At 38.5% G+C, this 24,601-nt stretch overlaps 3 protein-coding genes across 9 annotated transcripts in view; 1 reads left to right on the top strand and 2 right to left on the bottom strand.

The window, feature by feature from the left end:
- per3 (period circadian clock 3) overlaps positions 1-5,408 on the bottom strand; it is a 17,943-nt gene extending 12,535 nt beyond the window's left edge. For 2 of the 3 annotated variants that reach the window (XM_037975492.1, XM_037975494.1), the window contains exon 1: positions 5,234-5,407. The gene's annotated coding sequence lies outside the window, so the exon portion shown is untranslated. Of the gene's footprint in view, positions 1-5,233 lie in introns of all 3 variants that reach the window. The other variant, XM_037975495.1, reaches the window with a different exon arrangement.
- Positions 5,409-7,361: 1,953 nt separating this feature from the next.
- vamp3 (vesicle-associated membrane protein 3 (cellubrevin)) lies at positions 7,362-12,902 on the bottom strand. Its single transcript, XM_017415683.3, has 5 exons — positions 12,783-12,902; positions 9,577-9,655; positions 8,281-8,439; positions 8,002-8,053; positions 7,362-7,847 (listed from the first exon to the last, which is right to left on the bottom strand). Coding segments are annotated over exons 1-5 (309 nt in total). The 5' UTR covers positions 12,785-12,902; the 3' UTR covers positions 7,362-7,830.
- Positions 12,903-16,415: 3,513 nt separating this feature from the next.
- mdm4 (MDM4 regulator of p53) lies at positions 16,416-22,671 on the top strand. Of its 5 annotated transcripts, none has more exons than XM_017415978.3 (11): positions 16,416-16,881; positions 17,043-17,126; positions 17,206-17,280; positions 17,371-17,504; positions 17,610-17,659; positions 18,008-18,072; positions 19,197-19,293; positions 19,371-19,531; positions 19,992-20,237; positions 20,313-20,381; positions 20,458-22,671. In XM_017415978.3, exons 2-11 carry the CDS (start codon positions 17,055-17,057, stop codon positions 21,025-21,027), a joined length of 1,539 nt encoding a protein of 512 aa, XP_017271467.1. In that variant the 5' UTR covers positions 16,416-16,881; positions 17,043-17,054; the 3' UTR covers positions 21,028-22,671. The 5 variants fall into 5 exon arrangements, with proteins under 5 accessions (XP_017271467.1, XP_017271466.1, XP_017271468.1 ...); XM_017415977.3 differs by having other exon boundaries at positions 16,416-16,886; XM_017415979.3 differs by having other exon boundaries at positions 16,417-16,886; positions 20,007-20,237.
- Positions 22,672-24,601: the final 1,930 nt, after the last annotated feature.

Below are 24,601 nucleotides of genomic sequence, written 5' to 3'. Positions count from 1 at the left end.
TGTAATCATCAAAATTAAATGAAATAAACATTTGAAATATATGAGTTTGTATGTAATGTATGAATATAATATACAAGTTTCACTTTTTAAATGAAATTACTGAAATCAATCTACTTTTTCATGATATTCTAATTTTATGACCAGCACCTGTACAGTCAAATGCAGGAAAATCAACATCCCACACTTCCTTGTGTCATTGCGTAGGAAAGCATAACCGGCTTATCCCATTAAGACTGTTTAAACAATCGCTTTAGATAAAACACCTGCACTGCCACACAGGCACTGTTGTTGCACAACCATGATGCTCAGACTTTGTCATAATTTTAAAGCACAAAAAGCCCCAAGCGAAGCCGTGTAATTTATAATTTACACATAATTAATGATCGACTATACTGAAACAAACTACACACTTGTGACTCTTGGTAATTTGTTCAGTGTGATAAAGCTCTTTTCACATCAGCGATATTAAACAGTAATGAAATCATAAATCTGTTACAAACAAAAGTATTAACTCATTAGCTGTTTGGCAATCATGCACACACTTCATTCACACCTGCCTGTGAAAGCGATAAAAAGAGCCATCAGATTGGGCCTATTTGTACAAGGTTTAGGTAGCTAATAATAAAAAATATGACACATGTTCACTTCGTCCTACAACATCATGCAATATAAGCAGAACAATTCATACTACAGAGGTCGCCCACCATCTCACTGAGCACCTAAGCTCCACAGGGATGTGTCCCGAGCCCCTTACTCATTGACGGCAACTATGCAAAGACAAGCAATCGCACAACAAAAAAATGACACAATACCGGGCCTGCTACAGAACAACTAGGAGAGTTTACAGCTAGGAGGTGAGGCTGTTCACTGACTGGTGTGACTCCAACACAACATTAAAAAAAAAAAAAAACAAGATGATGATCGAATTAAGGAAGACGCAGCACACACACGTCAGTCTTCAACAATGAAACTGCACGCCTCTTTTCTAGCAATAAAAAGGTAAATAAATAAAAAAAAAGGGATCCAACCTTTCCCACAGCGGCTGAAGAAGCCTCACGTCAATCCAACCACTCATTACAGGGGAACCATAAAAACTGTGGCACCAGGCACATCATCAACACCTCAGACAGAAGGGCACTGAACGCGGCTCAAAAACACCTGCTGTCCAACGTGTCCAGCATCCTGAGTGACCCCACTGGTCCCAGTCAGACTGTTTTCTCTCTTGCCTTCAGACTAAAGATAGAGAAGCCAGCCGAACAGCACTTACAGATTCATTACCCGCTTCTACCTGGTTGCCATCAGGCTGTTAAACAACACCCCACTGAATGCACACCGTTACTACAGCTCTCTTAATTAACTGCAATTCAAACTGCAATATTGTGTGCACAATTTCTACTACGTTACCACCTTTAATATGGAGTACTTGTGTCTGTGTGTATATCATGGATATGTATTTGTATCTGACCCGATGTCATTTTGTAAAGAGAAGATAATTAGACACTGAGCAGATAGATGCTGCAGCTTAAACTCAAGTCTGATACCCGACATCTTGTCTTGGCTGCAAGTTTATCAGCAAGCTTTGGATTGGTCCCCAGTTGATGTTCTTTGTTGCTTTTTCCTCGTCAAAAAAAAAAAAAAAGAAAAAAAAGATAATGAGAAATTAAATTTTAATTCTCTTGTTTTAAAAGTAACTGTCACGAGAAGACTTCACTAAATAGGCTCAGTTTTTTAAAGCAAAATGAGAAGCGACAGTCTCACTCTGTCACAGACCGGAGGGCTGATCTAATCAAATTTAAATGTTATCTTGGGGGGCCGGATAAAATCTTAGCAAAGGCCGTATCTGGCCCCCGGACCTTTAGTTTGACACATCGGTTTTACGGTGTTCAAGATATTAAGAGTCAATGTGCATCCAGTAACAGCAAGTCTGCTTTAATGTATGTCCTATTTATCTCTGTTTTAAAGTTAAAGTTTACTAGCTGTATGTTCAGATTTTATTATTTTTTGAGCTGTTTTAATGGCTTGTGATCAAATGTATTACTAAGAAAAATCATTTAAAAGCTAAGGACAGAGAATAAGGCATAAAAATGAATACTAATGATATCTCTTTTTAAGTTTGATCTATTTTTCATTGTTCATTAAAGCCTGTTTGCTCTAAATTCTATATCATTTATCATTAGGAAAAAGTAATTGGTATTTCTAGATGAAATATTTGACATATTACATTTAAAACCAATGTTAATTTATGTATTTTTCCAATAAATATTGATCAAGATGAGTCCTTTGCTCGTTTAACACCCCAGCTGTAAAGCAATGATTAGTTGTTGCTGATAATTATTATAAAGGGAACTTCTGCCAGGACTATTAATTTATTTATTTAATAACACAAATCTGTCAGAATCTTCTAAGCACCCCTTCACAAACCCGCTCCTCTCTCTATGACCAATTAGAACGAGGCTGGATTGTGGCAAATGTTTAAAAATCTTCCCCAGAGAGAAGGCAGTCATGATGCTTCAACACTTTCAGTACTTGTTAAATAAATTTCCCCAGCTGCTGGGGTGTTGCCTTTGTTGACGTGGGTGTGATGGGGCCATAGCTCATGCATGAGGCCAGCATGGCGAGTCCTGCTTCAAGTTGTCAATGGCCGAGCCCCACCAGTGTGTGTGAGGCCCACTTCATGTTTTTTTTTTTGTTTTTTTTCCATGGTAACAGGGTCATCATCGAGTGTGATGGGAGCCTAAACAGCTGACCCTGTTAACTCACTGCTGCTGTGATGATGAACAATTTACACTTGTGTGGCATGTTCAAAGTGACAGATATGTTTTTACGATAGGTCTGACTTTCATTGCACTTTACTGAAACTCACAAATGGAAGTAAATCACTGATGGTTTTCCTTCTTGTCAAATGAAAATACACCATCTATTCTAATTCAGCAAGTCTGCAAGGATACTGATTCAGTTTTAGAGTTTTTTTTAAAGGGGATTCAAGTCAAACTTTGTGTCAATTATCTTTGTCAACAATTTATAATCCTGTTTTTTTTAAATACTTTACAGGATTTTCATCATTTCCTAAGTCACAAACACACTCACAGACCACTGGATGAAGACTTGTCACGTACGGCACAGTTCATTTAATTAAGTGCCTTTCTCAAGGACCCGTACACGTGATGGTGCTGGGGATCAAGTTGCCAACCTTACCACAACACTTACCACTCCAGCCACACATTCCCTCATTTACTGCACTTTAAAAAATGCGTTTTTATTATGAAGCCAACGCTAATTAACTTTTGTGCATTACAGTTCAAAAGCATCACAGAATACAAAATTATCATAATTTTTTTTCTTGCATTCTAATACAGTTTCAACAAAAACTGAACATTTCAGCTTTATCATACAGTTAGGATTTATTGCAATACTGTACAGTAAAGTAACTCCTAATTTACCCTTGAGGTAATTTAAAAATAGAAATACCAACACACGCACACAAAAATGTATCTGTCCCACAATAGCTTTTTTGGTCCAGGTGATGATCTGAGAAAGTAAATATTGTCTACAGAAAGAGGAAAGATAAAAAAGGAGAGAAACACTTAAAGTGCAGACTTTATACGTATGCTTTAAGTGCGGTTACATACAGATATAAAGCTTAAAATTTGTATTTTCTACTATAAGCATCTATTACAGCATTTTACATGTACGCAACAGCACAAATCAACGACACAAAGCAAACACCCGAACCTAATAAAAAGTTCTGTGACACAAATGTTTTTATTAACAAATATCATGAACAGTTCATTTAGACACTGAATCGTTGGACAATCCTTATTATGATTGCCAAAAAATATGATACCGAATCTATACCTGCACTCCTGGTCATGTTTGACAACTAACACAACAGGTCAAACAGGAATCTGTGACAGTTCTGCAAGAGAAAACGTCTCCTCCCAGGATATGTGAATAATAACATATTAAGATATTTGTGAGAGATTGAGAATCTCTTTAAGGGAACACGCCGACCTAATGATTAGAACCATCTACGTCTGAACGAAACAATGTTGAGCTGCTAAACAATAACACACAACACTCCTGAATTTACGAAAGTGAAACTAGCAGGACGCACACACCTGGATGAGTAATACATTAGTTATAAAATCATGTTACATAATGAACACTGGGAAGAGATCTCGGGGTAGACCCAGAACTAGCTGGAGGGATTATGTAGCCTCTCTGGTCTGGGAACACCTTGGGATCCCCCAGGAGGAGCTGGAGAGTGTTGATGGGGAAAGGGATGTCTGGGTTTCTCTCCTGGACCTGTTGCATCCGCGACCCGACTACGGATAAGCGGTAGAAGATGGATGGATGGATGGATGATAATAAACATTAAAGTCATGGCAATTTTACAGAGCTCATTTATTTCATAGGGGGGTAAAATAATTAAAGAGATAATAAATTAGAAAAGGGGATTTATGATCTCTTGAGTTCTAGCTTTGAATTTAGGGGGTAAAGACAGAAACAGAAGATGGTGATTTAATAAACCCAGATACTATTGCTTGAATGAAATGCTTTCACTTGTAGGGGGTAAAAAATAGAATAATAATTATAGTCTCAAACAGCCCACAACCCTATTAACTAAAAACAACCACAACAAGCCTCTCTAGCTCCTCCCAAAGTAAACCCACTGACCCTAATAACCTCCTTAACCATTGCATACCTCTTCTTAGTACGTGCAGGAAAACATTTAAACATCACACCTCAAAATAAAAACACAACCATCGTTTAATTTGACTACATTTTGTGTAAACTGTCACTTGATCTGCCCAGCTATCAGCTACTTTAATGTGCCAGAATTAATGTAAATGTAAAATATCGCCAGGACAGCAACTGAGATCAAACATAATTAAGTGTTTCAGTGAATTGAAACCCTGCTGGGTAATATAACCTCGACTATATGTCCCTCGCTAACAAACCAAGCGCAACTCGTTAGTTGCAGACATGTTTTTAGCTACACTAACTACAGCCACGTGATATCCCGCTACACTGTGAAGTATCTAACCACAGATGCATACAAAACATAGTATCAACAGTACATTAGGGCTAAAAGACACAACATATCGACCCAATTGTATTTGTTTTCATCTACTGATCGATCTAGTGTTGAAGGTAAGGTGCTTAGCTAGCTTATCCAGTTAGCCAACTCGCGAGTTACACATCAAATTAATTGTTTTGACCAAATATTTACCTTCTCATAGATCCACGTTTGCCTTAGCGGTATTATCCTGAACGCGAAGGTTCTCGAAAGCGATTATTTAAAAAAATAAAATTAAAAAATCTTGAGTTATTTCCCAGTTACGAATCCAAAACGTCATCTATGCCGAGGCGCTTGACACATATGTGCAACGTGAGCCCGACATTGCATAGCCACGCCCACCCCGAGGTGATTGGACGGCTTAAATGCGAATATTCTGTTTGATTGGACAGAAGGCGCGGAGTGGGCGTGTACGCGTCCGCAGCCAGTCAGGAGCTGCCGACGGCTCACGTGTATCCCCATGTTACACAAGAGGACGACAACAAGCGGGAGCAGACTGCAGAAAGCACCGTGCCACCTCCAGACCCCACTATATTCACGCCTTTTCTAAGAAACGAATAAAGAGAGATAATGCATGCTCAAGCTTATGCACCAGTACACGCTTATAGTTAAGTTATCTACATTTTACGGTTAAAAAAAATTTCTTCACCGTTTAGTTTAATGCCCAAAATCCTTGAAAACTGAGCACCAAGTACAAATATGAAAACCCTGCATCAATTCAGTTTCATTATACACATTGCTTGTGCTTAACACAAACAGGTATAATGCTGGCAAGTTTAAACTGCTCGAACAGAAAAGCAGGCATTTGCCCTATGACCTTTAAAATCCTCTGTATAAGTTTATAAGAGGATATTTCTGGTTGTTTAATCAGTGAAATGAACGTATATGTTTGTAGCTCAACACTTTTCTTCCAAGCTTTCAGCACAAAGGACATAATTCTGGTACCAGCCGACAATCCCAGCAGCCAAACGAGGAAATGTGGGCGGAAAAAGTACAAAAACCTTTATCAGAAATGTAATATTTTATTTAAGCAATAGTTATTTAGAGCCAAACAGTACAATTGCATTTTTTTCACACACATTAAGGCTTAGAGGTTAACGAGTCTCAGATCTTTGTAAAAACACACAAAGATGATAACACAGCCTACTGTATGCGATTAAAAAAATGTGGCCTGTACATGCATTTTAATGGTCGACAAGCCTCTTCGAAGGAGGCTAGTCTGTCTAAACTAAAAGGAAAAAAAAAAAACCTTTGAAGAGCCCATCTTTCGGTTAGTTTTTCTGTGTAAATATCAGAGATGAACTGCAAATGCCAACAACAAAATGTATCCATAAGTCAACAGTCAAGATTGAAATAATTCACAACAAAAGAGACCAAAAAAAACCCAAATCCAGTGTTGGTGTAGCATAAATTACAATGGCACTTCTAATGTTCAGCAGTGGCAAGATAAGCACCAGAAAAATACTTTAATCTCCCCATCATTCCATTAGTTCTACATTTAACAAGATGTGAATAAAAGCTTTTAGAAACTAAAACTGGGATATTACATGTGAGAAGTATTTTACATTATTCACATGGAATAAATGCCAGTGGGATTTAATGGCAGCGTTTATTAGAGGTTGAATTCAGCTGACTAAAGCATGGGGCGCAGTCTTTGTTTGGAAAGTCCGAGCGCTCAGAAGTCAGAACTCTGTGCTGACAGGTACACGCGGTCAATAAGTTATGGCTGTATTTGCTGCTCTCCATTGGAGAAACGCATTACATCTGTCTAAAGCTACATTTACTTATGTTCTTGTGCTTAAACATTTCACAAAAGCTCTTTTTTGCCATCTTTATAGCCCCTATACGAGACAATTTACCAATGATAGCAGTTTTGTTCTTTTCTCTATCTTTCTCTCTCTCTCTTTTTTTTACTATTTGAGGCAGTGTTTTTGACCTTTGTAAGGACACAAGGCTGTTTGGTCTTGGCGTAGGCACTTTTCTGAACAAGCCTATTTCAGCTTTACAGCATCAAGAAGTGCTCCTCGAGGGAGGGATGAGCGCAGGGGTGTGAGTGTCGGGTGGTTCAAAATGAATCTAAACGGCCTCTTCGATCACTTCCGTTTGTAATGTCTTCGACAAATAAGTCAGTCGGCATTTAACCACGTGCAAAAGTACACCAGCGTATTGAAACCCACAGTACACCGGTCAACTGTAATCATTTGACAAACAGACAAAATCCATCTTTAAAATGAGAAGAAACATCAAAATACAGGCTTTACACTGAGAAGCAAAAATGTTGTACAAAGGGGCCTTTTTTTTTTTTTTTTTTGACACAGAACATTGTCAAAGGCACATTTCTTAGCCTGGCACACAAATTCAGTGTCTGTTAATACATAATAATAATAATATAATAAACTGAAAAGTTTACAACAACACTATACACTCGTAGTCTGAAGGATGGCATGTGCGCGCCGTGTCACAATGGTGAAAATCATTCATGGAAAATATTTATTGTCTTGTATGTTGTCTTTGGCTTGTGACGACGTGGGTTTTAAATTAGTTTTGTGATGTTTTAAGCGAATATATTCTGACAGAGTAAACCTGCAGCATAACAGACCTTTACTAAAGCACACAAGGAATACACACACAATGGCATTACAGGACAAGGAATGAATACCCTTGGGAGAGGTGAATTTTGTGAGACTTGAAGTGTGCACATTGCCCCACTCTTCATTTTTACCTCCACTCCTCTTCATCCCGCTGCTGATTTAGGAACGGCTCCAAACTGTGAAGGAAGCCAAAAACTTATTTTCCGAACAGGTCTGTCGACAAAAAGGTTTTAAACACTGAGAACAGTAATACTACTGTTTAACAGTTAACTTAATTTGTACATACACAAACTGCAACCAAGCCATTTTAATGACTAACTTCATACTTACTAATAATGATGACGATGATGATCACTATAACAGCTATCAGGATGGCCCACATCTGAAACAGGACAAATTAAATAAAAAAGGTGTGCTGCACAACAAAAAAAAAAGAATCAGAGCTAAAAGCTATTTATTAGGAGAAAATAGGACCTATGATCTGTAAGGCCTTATATTTTTAATAATGCGACAATTAGGTGAAGTACAAAAGTTTTTCCATTCATAGTGGAACCGTGGTCCAGTTAAGATTAGGTAGAGTCTTCTTTGTGGACATGACAGTGAAGTTACCTTGCAGTTCTTCCACCAGTACTTCCTTTTCAGTTTAGCAGCACTGGTCTCGAACTGGGAGGCTCCAGCCTGCAGGGCGTCTGCTCTGTCATCCAGTTCAGACAGCTTCTGATCTCGCTCCAGCACCTTGTCCACATTTACACGCATAATATCCACTACCTGTTCAAAAGGGAGGGGGAAAAAAAAAAGAGCGCACAGAAAATGTACATAATCTGAGTGATGGGTGGGATTGTACCTTAACTTGCTTTTTCTTTTATTTTATTTTCCTTATATTTAAAGTGCACAAAAAAGTTTCACAAACATGCAAAGTGTGAAAAACAGGATGACGTAACAGCTTCAAATGTGAAACATCCTCAGGCAATGTTACCCAACAACCCTGCCAATCAAGACAGATCACGTCTTGCGGGGAAATTGCAGAATCATATGCGGGTTTTATTTTGCTAGCACAGTTTACCTCGGGTCAGGTAAACAAGTGTGCGCACACAGCACCACAGAATACACAAAGCCCATATGTTCCACTGATCCACAAACCGCACGGCCGCCCCTCCTCTCACGCAGAGCCGCATGCGAGAGGAGTGTGTAAGCTCATGCAGACCTTACATAAGCGCAGAGATGATGATTACATAAACGTCTGACAACCAATCGGATACTCTGTGTGACGTGCTGAGATTAAAGTTCTGTGGGGGAGGGGCGAACCTCAAGAGGGGGGGAGAGGGAGAGGCGTAACGGGGATTATTACCTGATGCTAATAACACTGACACTGTTAAGAGTAGAGTATCTTAAAACTAAAGGAAAAAAAGGCTTCAACTCAGTATTTTTTAAGGCTTAAGAACTGACGAGTGGAGGTGGAGCATTAGGGGGCTCTACAGGGTGAATCACAGCATTTTTTTTTTCCTGATTTATGCCGGTTTCTGCGCCACACTGAGCTAAAAACTACACTCGGAAAGTCATTTTAGGTAAAATTCCTTTTGATGTCGTGGGAAGCAAATAACAAGCTCGACTGCATGAATAAAACATGGCAATTCAAAAATAGCATTCTGGTGCTATTTTGATTGTTTTCTTAAAAGAATAAAAGCAACAACGAAAAAAAAATGCAAAGAATTAGCATATTCTTCTACTAATATATAAATCACCTGAGAGAATATGAATTTTTCATTTTCCTCTGTTTAACCAGATTAAAAACCCATTAAGATCAAGATCTAATTTGCAGGGCCAAGAAGTCTACATAAATGAAAGATATAATGATAAAAACTGAGATTAAAATGTTTTTTTATTGATTCATTAAATACAGCTTACCTCATCCACCTGGGCCTGAGTCTGCTGCAGACGCCTGTTGCTCGACTCTCCAGCAGAACCTTCTGGACCGACGTTTGACCTGGTGAAATGATAGAAGTTGTGTTATTAGTATCATTTTAAAATACAACTAATAAGCATCTCTATTCAAAATGTTAACAGCATTCTCAGCTCAGGGGTTAGTGGTATTGCTGCCACAACATCTTCAGATTAGAGGCCATTTATTTTGCTACTCACTAATAAATATTCTTTAGTAAAAGCACTTACATCTAAACTCCTTTAACAGGACTTAATCACAGATATTCGAGCTTCCATTTTACGACTATTTTAACCAGCCATTCTTCTCTCACCTTAAAAGAGTATTACTATTGTATTATTAAATATTTTACCAAGTTCCTCTGCAGTTCAGTAACGCAGATAATTACCAGGACAGAGACCTATAGCACTGAGTTGTTGGTAATTAATATTACAGCTGATTTTGTTTTGTTTTGTTTAAAGAGGCATCTTAATTTCTTAATTTTTTTTCAGACCAAGGTAATAATAGTGCAACAATTAGGTTTTGGGATCTCAAATTTCACATTACACACAATGTGTTTTATAGTTTTTATTGCTTTTTTTTTTTTTTTTTTAAATGAGTGTAGCTTCTAATATTAGTTGATTAAATCTTTTCCTGCTGCCAGATAGCTGACTTTCTGAATAAATGTGTTTGGTATTTTCATTTGGAATATGGGAGTTAGATACAAAATGAAGCCCATCCATCATATCTTGTGAGTTTGTAGTCAGCTTAAAACGCCACATTGTGGGACATTCTGATAAGTAAGTGTGTTTTAATAATAGGAAAGGTGAACCGGGTCAAACTCTGAGCGTGCCGCACTGAGCTAAAATTAGAGAACATCCTTGGGTGTTCTGTTAAGATCATTAGCAACGAGTGCTGGAGTCAATAAACACATACTACAGAGTTATTTTGAAACCTACTGTAAAGTTTCACTTTGCAGATTTAGGTGTGTTTGTGGATTTCTCAGTGATGAAGCAGAAGGAGCTTCAGATCAACAGGTGTAATTCTACAACCATGGGGTGACCTACAACATAATTTATTAAATGTACCACCCGGAGTGGCTCAATATGTCCACAAAAATGTAAACGTATTGTTAAAATAAAACAACATGTTGATATGTTGAATAAAAGGAGTATAAACCTGGAGAAAATCTGAGTTTTTCACCTTTTAGAGAGATAAAAAGTAACTGCTCTTTTGAAAACCACTGAGGCGTTTTTACTCATATAATAATATGATATATTGTCTGAGAAAAATAACTAAATGACAAGCGAGCTGAGGATAGATGGTACATTATAATCTTATGAGAATATACTAGATTACTAAGATTTTACTTAGATTGTTCAAAACAGCTAAACACCTCACAACAAAAACAGGTGTAATTTATACATGTTAGGACACCCTGAATAATTTAAACTACTTCTTTTTTCAGTTTACATTTCCTGACATTTTTTACCAACTTTTGAATGTTGTTAAATAGGGAACACTATAAAAAGATTGGTTTATTGTTCTTAATTGTTCCACTTAGTTTCTGAAAATAAATGACCTAATATAGGTCAACTTAATATAGGTTTATTGTTCTTGCAGCCTTTTGAAACAGTCCTTTACTGCCACCCTTTGACCCGACGCAGCACTGCTCTGTAAACGGCATGTCTGTGAGCTTCCCCACCGCTCAGCTCACATCTCTCGAGCTGCTTTAATGACAGAACATGAAACTGAAGATATTTGTGTAACCAAACCTACCAAAAAAAAAAAGATTATCGCCCCTTCAGACATTAGGATCACTCTTTCCAAAACAGAAAATCAGCTGATAAATACAAATCCACATCCCTAAAGTTGTCCATGTATTTATTGTTTGCAATAAAATGAGCTGGTTAAGATCATACGCCATCTCTTCCGTGTACAACAGTCAACTATTATAAACCTCGTGAGGAGAACCGTCAACATTTGGACTCTAAAATGAAGACCAAAGAAGATCACAGTTAACTTATTCACTCAAGTATAACACCATTAACACACTTTGTTTATTCACAGGATCACTCCAGTTTAGAAAGATCTGAAAACACTGGATTATATCCCAAAAGAAAAAGAGCCATAGGAAAACTGCTTCATTCCTAAACAAAACTATAATGCCCCTTAATGCTAAAACAATATTCATAAGGGTTATAGAAAGATCTAGACTGAAGAATTGAACTTCTAACTAAAATAGCTGCTTTTTCATGCTATAGATTGTTCTCTCATTGGTAAGTTTTGAAACAAGGATTACTCAAACTGTTCAGGAAAGGGATGTATATTTTTCTGAAAGTTGACTAATTGCAGCCCATACATATCTATGGAACAATATGAGTGATGTGGTCCAGTTTAGCATGACTTCTAGATGTGTCAAGCACTGCTGCACACACAGCAAAGGGTTAATATCTCCACTAACAATATGCAAAATCTAAGTTTGATCAGAATCGTACAATCTAAAACCTTTAAGGATTTAATTTGGATGAACATAACTATGAGAGGAATTAAGCGATTATCTGTTTTAAGATTTGACTTGTTCCCTACTTTAAATTTTAAACGAACAAAGAGTCAATAAACTAGAAAATATAAAACTCCTCCCTCACACCAAATCTGAAGAAACATTGTTTACTAGTTGCCAAACACATTAACATTTCATTCGAGTTGTCACAGCTATTTTCACGCCTTGAATAGCATTGGAAATATTTATAAAAATATGGATTGTTTCATCAGACTGTACTGATCTAGAGACACGCAGCTTCATTGGAAGAAGGCCAAATGAAAAATCCTTGATCCGGGAGGAAATGGTAGCTTGGGAGTAAAAAGCGGATCTTTCTTCGTGCGATATTATATGATTGGACAGCTGTCGACATTAAACAAGTTGGACATGTGTTTGTCGACTTGACCAACAAAGAAAATATGGTATATTTCATGTTCGGCAACGCCAAATGCGACTCAAAGTAATACTGATATAGCTAACTTAGCTTAGCTGGTTAAAAACCCAGCTAAAATGCTAACACTTGTTGCAGGCCAACAGAAAGTTTTGGGCGTTGTTTTATGGGACAGCGTCTTGCCACAAAGCTCGACAGACAGTTGTTTTTATTTTAAAGCTGCTTTTTAAAACGTCCAGGCAAAAGCGGAAGATACTTACATTGTGAAAAGTGTTTTCTCCAAACGACACCGCCGCTGTTTCTAGTTTAAAAGTGTGTGTGTGTGGCCGCAGCAGTAACACTTAGCGCTGTCGTTTGATATGCTGCCTTCAGGACTGTCGGAAATGGAAAACGTCAGGCATAAACCCCGGGACAGAGCGAAAAAAAAATAATAATCCTGACAAAAAAAGAGAAAACTTTACACTCTTGTCCTTATACCATAATGTGAAAAGAAGTTATATTTGTTTTATGTGGTCTGCGCAATAATCTTTGACACAATTCTTATCAATTTAAATATCGCGCATTTTTTTGAAGTTGCTTATTCTACGTGCAAAGTATGTAGGCGTTGATATTAAACGGTATATATTCTTTTTAAATTGGGAATTTTTTTGTTTATTCTGAAAGTAATGATATGAGATTAGAGTATTCGAAGACAACATTAAAGAGAGAGAATGTGTTTCTCCATTCCTCCACCTCCACCTCCATGCATACACTTATCAAAAATGAAAAATGTGACCTTAAAGGTAGCACGCTTCAAAATAAAGCAAGGAACTCAGTGAACCAATAAACAGTATTGCCTTAAAACTCAGTATTTTATAACCTCATTCACTTCACTGTTAGTGTACAGTGGAAATGAGGAGAAAACACAGCTTCAGACCCGTGATCAGCATGTGACTACTGAAAAAAAGTTCATTTATATCTGTTCATTTAGTCCTTTTTTTCTAGGATGTGTCTTGGCTGGTTTACAGAGGAAGATTACAGTCTTTGTTTTAAAGAAGTGTACCGTACAGACAGGTTGTGGAAACTAAGGCTGAAGATAAAGAAAGCTCAGCATGGAAGAAAATAGGTCTAAAATCTCCAGAGACATAAGCTCCAAGTCTGTTTCAAACTGAGTTATACTTTGGTGAACTTAAGGACATCACTATGGAGGCAAGAAGCTCAAAAATAACCACACTACCCCAGTTTTAATTTCAGCTTTTCATAATTAAAGAAATAATCCAGTCAGTGGACATTCATGAACTAAGATAAAATCAAGCAACAAGTGGAAAAACAAATAAATGAAAAGAGAAACAAGGTTAAGAGGTGATATAAGTGTAAAATCATAATTGAATGGGTCAAAAATGCTACATTTGTTTGGTTAAAAACTGTACAAAAATAAACACATTCATTAAAAATCAAGACACCTTTATTAAAACATTTATATAACACCTAATATTGGTTAGATTAGCCTTAACCAAGCATAAACATCACAATAGATTAGATATATTCTCAAATGTAATCTAAGATATGATAGAAATCCCATTATCCAAATGCTATCAATACAAGAATTATTTTTTTTTTGTAATTAGTTATAAGTGGTAAAAGAAGTGAACAAAATGTTCTTAATTTTGTTTTCTTAAAATCAAAACTGACAATCTATCTTTTGTACTTTAATTTCTGTAACATAAAACACCACTGGCAACAGAAAAAAAAACTATATTCTTTTTATCACTGTGTTTCTGAATATTTTCATTATTCGTGCTAAAAATCACTATTTTTATCTTGCCAAGTGAGACCCAAACATTGTAGTTTACATTTAGAATGATCTATTTGTATTATTGGGTTTTTGTTCTTTTGTTTTTTGCCTCTTCACTGAGATAGGGGCAAAGTTAAACTTGGGACAAAGTTTTTTTTGGTTGTTTTTGCTGAGAAACCCAACAATGTCATCTTTTACTCTCCCTCTTGGTTACATTCCAGATCCTTCATCCAACATAGTTTCCTTTGCAGGATCCTCGGGTTTCTGCCAAAAGACAAAAAAATACAAAAATCTTTTTAGCAGAGTTCTGTTTTTGAACTCTTTTTTTTTGCATTAAAGTCAAGATTCAACACCAGCATAATACAGCTTACATTATTTATTTCTTTCTTGGCGACGGCATCATTGTACAGCAAGCTGGAGCTCTCCTCCTGTAAACGATACATCATCACGCACTTATTTTTATCTGCTTTCTCCTCCCAGAAGCAATGCCCTTTAAAATCTGTTAATAATTTTGCAACAATCCAGATACTTACAGTAATTGCAGCCTATCAATAAACACATTCAGTCCTCTTTGCTGGCTCTCCTGCTGTACATTTGATCTGTGCAGTAGGTGCACCAAGTCACAAAGTAACGTTAATGACTTTGCGGGCCCGGTATGAAGGGACACAGTAAAACGTCTCACTGCCACGCTTGACTGAGTTACACCTTATCCCATTAAACAGAGCAGTGCCTCTCAGCTCTTAAGCCCACTTTCTGGATGTGGTCTTTGTTCGGGATGTTTGGTTTCACGTGGATAGAGTCTCACTGGGTGCAGAAATCCAGCTGCTCAAACAGAGACATGGCCCACTTTTCTACCGAACCTCTACTGCTGACACTGTATAGCTGCTGACATTTACGCTTGAGTAAAAAAAAAAAAAAAATCCTGCAGAGAGGAATTTGGTGGTTTAGGCTGAAAACCTTCTAAAACATTTGTTCATAGGAATAAGAACTTCTGTACGTTGTATTTTTAGGCTAAAATTACATGGCCTTATGCAAACCTGTCTGTATATACAATGAAAACTTTAAAGTTCTGATATTAACTTTGTTTTTATAATCAGTGACATAATTTATAAGCTTAATAATAACAAAGAAACCTTCTGATTTCCATAATTACAGCATCATGTACACAATCGGTATAAGAGGATATTTGTGAACTCAGGTGCTCACTTACATATTGTACATTCAGGCCCATCTCCTCAGCCTCGTCAACCTCCGTGCTGCATCCCCCTGGAAAACACTCCAATCCACGCTTTTCTCTTATTTTCTGCAGGAAGTCATATGCTGTAGATTTTTCCAGGAGCACTACCAGATGAATGCACTCACTTAGCCCAGAAAATTGCCATCAGATTGCATTGTCTCTTGAAAATAATAAAAAAAATGATTCATTTAGAGTCATATAAGAACATCTCACCTCCTTCACAGATGTCGGTGATCAGGACCATCACGATCAGCAGTCTTGCAGCCATGCCGTCTTGCAGACTCTTCATCTGGTACACTTGAATATTGCGGGCCCTTTCAGCTCCTGGTTCCTTTTGTTTACAATCCCCACGCCCACAGAGGTCCCCAACGACAGGTATCAGGTGGATTGAACAGCAAGGGGAGGGAGCAGCCGTACCAGGGAACCCATTAAATATGTGAGTGAAACAATTCTGCCCAAAAGACAAGTTTGTAATTTTTTTAAATCAAAGTGAAGTGAGAAGCAACAGCAAAAGCAGCAGTCCTTTAATCAAAGCAACAGGAAAAGCACCCTTCTTTCTCAGCCCTGAACTTAAAACCATTAGTTTGCATCTTCAGTGCTTTAGTGACGACTCCAAACAGAAAGAAAATGACTGTCAACTAACTACTATGTTTAATTGACTTAAACAGTTGTGCACCTTTTATAACAACAATTTCTACACAAATATTCCAAAATTACCCTCAGTTACTTTCAGGTTTTTGTCATGTCCTTGGTGAGTTTATCCATATGCCTGTGTAGTGCCTGCTGTTCCACCCTCCAGTACGGTAGGTGGCGCCAAAGCGCCTTTAGGCTAGTTGACAACCGAGCGACAACCGTCGATAAGACTGCAGTGTAACAGTCTGAACAGTAGAGGGCGCGTCACTCCACCTATGTGTCCGGAAGTTAGAGTAGTCAAAGTCATCGTTTTGAATTTGAAGTTCAGTTAACCGTCTTTGTTATTTCAGCGATAACTGGGGCCCAGAACCTAACATTTCTGTAATTATTCTAAGCTATCGACTCCATGTGAGTGTAAAAAAAATATGTAGCAGCTGTGAAGTAATGTCAGTATCTTGACGGAGGTATTGTTTAGCACTTAGCCACCTAAGTTAGCTTAGCCTTGTCATTAATTTGGTGCATACGTCGACTGCAGATGTGCTGTTAGATCTGTTCCGGGATGCTGGAGTTCACCTGTTTGTAATTAGTTGTACCTGTAATAGTGCAGACATGTTCCAGCGGTAGTTTACGTTTGCCCTGCTACTTCGGGCTCTATCATGGAGCGGTACAACGACATCACGCATGCGGCCTTCTAGTTGCGGGATTCTCCAAACAGGTTAGGTCAGTAAATTATTTCCATATTTTATCTTAACATCATCAAGTATTTGTTTCTTCGCGTTATAAAGCTGTCCTGGTGTCAGAAGTTACACGTTTTTCCTGCACCATAAGCGTTTTTTAGGTGGTTGTGAAATAAAAGCTTACTTTTTATAATTTCAGATTTTATTTACTATGAGCTCCTTGTCGGCCCACCCTTCAACTTCTAACTCGTCGTGCAGGACCCTACCTGGAGAGGGTAATCAGGTACAATGATAAAATCAACACTTTGTACAATTTTTAGCTGTTTGATTTTTGTTACTAAACTGTTTTGTTACCTGCTCAGGTAAAACCGAAAGCCCCTCTGCTGCAGATTCTGCGTATAGCTGGAGCACAGGAGGATGTCTTCACACTCAAAGAGGCAAGTTGACTTACCATTTCACCAAATTAAATGTCTTTTTTTTAATTGCAGTTCACCTTACTGAGCGTTCTTTTCATCCGCCTATTACAGGTGATGCATTACTTGGGTCAGTACATCATGGGGAAGCAACTGTATGACAAACAGAGGCAGCACATTGTCCACTGCCAGGATGATCCTTTGGGAGAACTGCTTGAAGTTGAGAGCTTCTCTGTGAAAAATCCAAGGTATTCACTTTCAACTGAAACAGTCCTGCTCGTATAGTTATACTGGGATATATAAACTTGTTTTAGAAAAAAGAAAATTCACTGAAACTACTCTTTGTCTTGCAGCCCAGTGTATGAAATGCTCAAGAAGTACTTAGTTGTGCTTGGTTGTTCTGGTAAGTTCTTCCTTCACTGAACTGTTTACATTTTGACACATTCTACAAAAAATAAAATGTTCCATTTACATCTTACTATAAAGATTAAAAGTGAAGACGTAAAGGAGTATTGAAACTAAATTCCTACATATATAATCTTTCCTCCTACATACATTGCTGAAAGCTTTTGCATCAGTTGGGGATGCAGGGATCGTTTTCTTTTAGCTTCAGAAGAACAAAGCTTTCCAGCTTGTTCTTCAAACCCATTAAAAAGACTCCTCTCTTCTGAAGGCTTTAGAGAGTCTGTACTACCGTGATTAAAAGGGAGGGATGTCTTTTGTCTGTTACTGTGTCTCATCTGAAATGCAGACGCTGCAGAGAATCTTTCAGTGGGCCGTGAGTGTGTAGAGGGCGGAGTGGAGGATCGTGGTCAGGTAAAGCCGAAGCATGGTGCTCAGAAGAAACAGAGACCCTCAGCCTTGCTCACCTCACTGCGCACAACGCTCATGGGTGTGACTCAGTGACTCGCAGTCTAGCTGCACAGTAAAATAACAAATAAAATGAGTTCACTACAGGTTTATCTGCTCTTTGCTTGTGTGTATTGAGGGGAGTGAGGTCAGGGCTGCTGTCTTCGTTGATGTACATCTGTACAGAGTGGCACCGTCTCTGTACAACCCCATCCTTGGTGTGGTCTGGTGGTATTTACAGCACTTGTTTTGTGCCCCACCTGCTCCTCCCAGTGGATGGGGGGGCAGAGTCACTGTCTCTGTCTGTCTCAGAGTTCTCTTCTCTGCTTCACATTGGAGGATCGCAGCTCCTGATCAGCAAAGGCCCAATAACCCTAAACCTCTTCACCCATCCTCATGTTGTCTTTCTTTACTATTCTTTCCTTTCCCTTCCAAATCTACTTTTCTGACTGCGTTTTTGTATGTATTAATATATTATATCTCAACATAACTGAGCTAAAGTAGTTTTTTTTCATTACATGAATCAAAAGGATGATTGTATTTCTAGCTGACTGCATATTGTGATCAGATTTCATCTTTTATATTCAGAAAGTATTTTTAAATGTTTATATCCTTCGTTTTTTAAAAAAAGCTGTTATTCTTTTTAATAGTTCTTTACTTATATGAATAATTCAAATGTTGTTTTTTTATGAAAATTAATGCTTATACTTTTACTAAAAGAGGAATTCAGTACTCTTGTTGCAGATGTTATTTATTTTCTGTCCTGCCCTGTGGGATTAAAAGATTGAATAAATGCTTTCAATCCTACAATTTCAGTAGAGCTGAACAAAACACTTTGAACATGCTTTAGTTTATTTCTTCAGAACTGGTTACCAAATCTTGTCTGCTCTTTGCTTATTATTTTACAAACGCATTCAGCATTTCATCTCTGAATTATACCCCTCACTTACCTCCATCAATCACCAGCCCATATTTAAACCCTCACCCCCTCCCCAAATCCCGAAGCCTGCCTGAAACGGAGCTCCGAGTCCTCCAGGTATCCAGTCATGGCTCTGGGGGTCTAATTTTCTTTCTTTCACTTCACTCCGCAGGTATGTGGAGGTGTGGTCAAAGCAGGAGTGGCAGCTGAGAGTGACGGGCCTCTTCTGCAGACCCCCTCCCAGAGGCGACCTCGGGATCCAGACGACGGTGAGTTAGCCGCCTGTAACGTTTTTTTTCAAGCAAATCAAGTTACAAAACTTTAACTGTTCACAAAACCTGTTCAGAGTCTGTCGAAGGCCTGCCACGCTCGGCCTACAAACGGCCCAAACTGGATGTTACCCTCGACGAGTGGGACCTCTCAGGTCTGCCTTGGTGGTTTCTGGGTAATCTTCGTAATAACTACAGCCGAAGGAGCAATGGCTCCACTGACATCCACACAAACCAAGTAAGAGACATTATGTATTGCTAGAAAACTTCCAAGAAACAATAATATTACTCAGATTAAAGCTAGTACAAAAAAAACATAATAATCAAAACCTAATTTCTAAAGAATCTAAATAAAAAATTGAAGATAATGGCTTGTCAACCATTAAACTCTTGGGTTAACTGGACAATCATACACAGATGTGTTCAGTATTGAGAACTGATTGCAGCAAATGGTTAATTTTTCATTCTGTTTTCATGCTGTTCACAACCAACCTTTAAGATTACATTTTGTACTATGACCATGACAAACTACATTCTGTAGAGCTTGTCACTCATTAAAAAATAAGAAAGTGCATCATGAAATGGCACGTTTAAATGCACCTGTTACATGTTATACAGCATTTACTTCTACAGGAAGCAGATTGTTTCTGACAGATATTGCAGCAATATGGCGGGTGGCAATCTGACTGATGAATCAGCTGTCTCTTGCACAGGAGGAGGACACGGCTGTCGTGTCGGACACCACAGAAGACCTCTGGTTCCTGACCGAGGGCGAGAGCGAGCAGGTGAGCGTGGAAATGAAAGAAGCTGCGCTGGAAGATGGAAGTGGAGGAGAAGAAGGTTCACTCGATGATGATTATGGAGGAGGGAAAGAGGAGAAGGGAGATCGGGAGGTAGGAGCTTATTCAGGACCTCATTTAATCTTCATACCCATCAGTAAAGATGTGAGTTTTCCTGTGAAGGAACTTTAGGATCAAGCATGTGATTTACACAATAAGACAAATTATATATTTGTTTAGATGCAGGAGGAGCCTGATGAAGAGTCCCAGTGTCTGAGTGATGACACTGACATAGAGATCTCCATACAGGTTTGCATCTTTGTCTGTTTAAGTTTTTTTTTGTCTTTATTGTCTTTAAAGTCTTTATGTCTCCTTTGCCTCTCAGGATGCATGGCAGTGCACAGAGTGCAAGAAATATAACATACCTCTCCAGAGATACTGCGTCCGCTGCTGGGCTCTACGTAGAAACTGGTACAAAGACGTCCCTCGACTTGCTCATTCCCTGTCTGTCCCTGACATCCCAGCATGCAGCTCCCTTTCTACCCACGATGAAGAAGATGACAGCGACACAGGCATTGACGTCCCAGACTGCAGCAGGACAGTGTCTGATCCCGTCATCCTGCCCTCCCACTCCACGGCCGACCGACCTGTGTCTGCTGTGGTTTTGGGCAAAGGCAAGGGGCCGTGCCCGTCGGGCTTCCACAAGCAGGACCAGCTCTCAGAGGGGGAGAGTCAGGAAAGCCTGGGAATGGAGGTGGAAAACATGCGGCCAGAGGCGTTGCTGGAGCCGTGCAAGCTGTGCCGAGTGCGACCACGTAACGGGAACATCATACACGGGCGCACGGCTCACCTTCTCACATGTTTTCCATGTGCGAAGAGGCTGCACAAGTTCCACGCTCCTTGTCCAGGATGTGGAAAGATTATTCAGAAAGTTATTAAAATATTCATCCTTTAAAGAGTACACAAGGCGATCAGTCATGGCCCTAAACAGAAATACAAAGGGAGAAAAACAACACATAATACACATTTATACTTTACAGACACATAAACAGGACCTAAACTGTATTCGTTCAGAAAATCTACAGAGAGAAACACAAACATACAGCACTTGGTGAAGCTTGCTCTTGATTCATGGGTTTATTTTGCGTCACACTGCCTGTGAAGTATTGTTTGATCCAGCCTTGTATAGGAGAGTTTGTTGTAGCTAATGTTTTGTTGCTAACACATTTAAAGTAAAGGACGAAGCAGATGTATTTATTTATTTATAAATGCTCATAAGAAGTGAACAGTTGTGAGCAATCTCATGAAGGCTTTTTTTTTGTTTGTTTGTTTATTTGCTTTAATTTTGAGACTGAGTTTTCTGAACCCCGATCTTTGAGTTTTGAAGTAATTTAAAACGGTGTTTGTTCCTCTTCGCTGTTTCCTTCCTCCGCAGAATGACTTCAGTCATCCTGGCGAGCATTTAAAACTCTTAACAGGTAGGTGGCGCAAACAATCTTGACCTCCTTTGATTTTTCTTTTGTTGTGATTCAGGGTTGAGTTACTGTATAAGGACCTGGGAAGAATGACTATGTTTTCAGCAGATTTTCTTAAAAAAAGCCTCCTTCCAAACTGTTCTTTTAGATGTGTGTTCAGCACAAGTAAATGTCTTAGGATACCTACATGGTGGCTGAAGTTTTGTTGCTCTTGAATAGCGTTTTTTAAAAACGTACATTTTAACCCATTTGAGAATCCTCAGCTGAAGTATTACACCTGTAAGTTTTCTTTTGGGGATAGTTTGTGTTCGGTATTTATTACTAAACCTGTGAGAGTTACATCTGCAACAATTGTTGGTTTCTGTTAAAATCTGTGATTATTATTGTTTTTTCTACATCCTCATACTTAAGCTAAATACTTGTACATTTTGTATTTAATTTATTTGCGATGCAGTTTGAATGATAAGAATCTGCACTTGTAGTAGAGTTCTAAAAGTGCAATTTTACAGGGAGAAATCCTGATGCGGAGTTTAAGCGTTTCACTGCCACGTAACGACTAACTTTACATTTGTATATAGTAAATTTTATTTTACTGGTTCTACATTGCGTGAAGATTGTATTGCTGGACCTTGTCGATGCTGTTTTACTTTGCATGTGTTTGCTATCCAAAAACAAAACACAATATTCTAAAATTATCTCAAAAAACAGTCTAAAGATATTGGCAATAGGCACTTATTTCCGCTTATTGAATTTTTTTCCCCTCCATCTGCTTTTTACTTGCGCTTTATTATTTCGCCAGCAGATGGCGATATTTCAGCTTTGTAAATGTCTGCAAACTATACTATCAGTAATAACCTGTAATACACTTAAAAGCATGCTTGTTGTCATGACTAAAGCCTGCAAAGAGCTGGTTTGAAACCTATGACTTATGTTAAAGATTAACAAAAATTAACGGCATTATTATATTAGCATCATTAAGCGTAAACAGTTACTGTTCAGCAGGATACAGACCTCATGTTTTTGGGTAATTGCAGAAGGGACAGCACTGAAGATTGTTCAAATTTGGTACATCTTTTTGGTTACAGTTTAAATGTTTTGTTGAGCAATAAAAAGTTGAAAGTTAATGTTTTTGTTGTTGTGGTGTTCTTGTTTGCCATCAGGACAGTTGGTGTATAGTGTTTCCTGTTTATGTGTGTGTGTGTGTGTGTGTTTTGGCTGAAGAATAAGTCATTGTATGACAGGCCAGCTGTCGTGTGCCTTCTCCTCCTTGACTGAGCTCCAGCACCTGCACCTCTTCTCTGCTTACTCACCATTTCCCCGCTGCTTGTCTTCAACTTTATTTTCGTCCCGTTCTTGAGAAGTAGGGCAGACGCGTCGTCCTCTGCAGTGCTGGAAGCTAAATACTGCAGCTATTTAAGCCCGGGATGTTATTTAGGTACCGGTTACTCAGAGTAAATACCGTTTGTGGAAAGTCCCCCTGATAAGTTCTCCTTTAAAATGTGACCAATGTGTTTTAAGTTTCCTGTTCGTGCATTAACAGGAAGTCTTTAATTCAGATAGGTTAACTAATAGCCAAACAATACGTAGTTAATTTGTTTTCCCATCTTCTTGGGTTCTTGGTAAATACGTCCTTTTAAAAGTTAGACAACATTGACATGTTCATTACTTACATGCCAAAATGACTCCTTTAAATTGATTTATTCCAAAATGATTTATCCTTGGATGTAAATGGAAAAGCAGAATTTGTTTTCTGTTTTTAGAAACTTAGGCCATAACATCTTTGGCTGTAATTTTTTTGCTGTTATTTAAACGTATAATAATCATAATAGTAATAGCTCTCTTAAATTGGGGCAGTCAGAACATTCTTAAGGTCTTAAAAAGATTAAATTCAACTTACTATCACATACACCAAAAGGTTTTTGTAGTTGGTGGGTCTGTTGGCAGAATGAACAAGAAGAGACAAAACCCACTTTAATGGTGATAAACTTCAGATTCAATCAAAATCTGCCTTCAGAGACTTTCTTTTTTAGAACCGTGAAGTCTTGCTTGATTCAAACCCTTCACACAGGAGTAGTGTTAAATACCAAGGAGAGAAATTTCTCTAAGCTTTAGTTTTCTTTTTTCTTTTTCCCATGAGCTGCTCAAATAGAAACGCAAGTAAGTGTATATAAAAGGATTGGGAACGTCACCAAAGGAGTGGGGGGTGATTTCTGCAGCATCCTTGAACTAAACGTTTGCATCAGTCACACTGAAAATGCTTCGTCTCTCCTCTGTCTCAGTCGGTAACAGCGCACGGCTCTGTCTGAGGCATGTGGTGCGTCACGGGGGGAAAAAAAAGATGAAGAATGGCCTAACACTCCTGGTGACATGGCATCCAGACCCTGGCAGCTCCAGAATGGCATGGCCCAGGGAGTGGTGGAGGATCTGCGTGTTTCCATGACGACAGTGCTCTCCATCTCAACATCCTAGAATAACTCAACACATTCTCTCTTTATCCTCTTCTAGCCTACTGTACAATACACTGGTTCTGAAGGGAAAAGTGTTCCCCCCCCAAACTCCTAATTAGTTTTTTTGTTGTCGTTGTTGTTGTAGTAAATGTGGAATTGTTTTTCTAAGTAATCCCAGTATGTCTGTGGTCACACTGTGCCTCAGTGCCAGTAAACCTCAGCTGGTCAAAACTTGTTTGGATTCTTCTGTTTGCGTATCTGGATGTGTGTAATTGTATCTGCATGGCCAGGAACTTTCCTTTCTCACCTTCGCGTGGAAACGCACGCCTTTTTTCCTTTGTTGCTGTCCGACTATTTTGTCGCTCCAGAAACCGGACCGCTAAATTTGTCCACCGTTGACATAAGAGAAGGTCACCGGGGCCAGAAGATAACAGAGAGGCAGAAGAAGGCGTAAAAATAGTTTGAAATGAAGACCGTTGTTAATGGGGGTGAAGAAAGATGTGTCGGGTTAACAAAGGAGAAGTGCAACAAAGCTCTGGTTTTGAAAGTTTTATTTTACAAACCACACTAGAAGGCCGAACAGAGTTTTCCTCAAAAACATCCACTC

This window comes from Kryptolebias marmoratus, linkage group LG4, assembly GCF_001649575.2.
Source record: "Kryptolebias marmoratus isolate JLee-2015 linkage group LG4, ASM164957v2, whole genome shotgun sequence".
Taxonomy (NCBI): Eukaryota; Metazoa; Chordata; class Actinopteri; order Cyprinodontiformes; family Rivulidae; genus Kryptolebias; species Kryptolebias marmoratus.
Note: the sequence above shows the minus strand (reverse complement) of the source record. Positions and strands in the feature narration are given on the sequence as shown.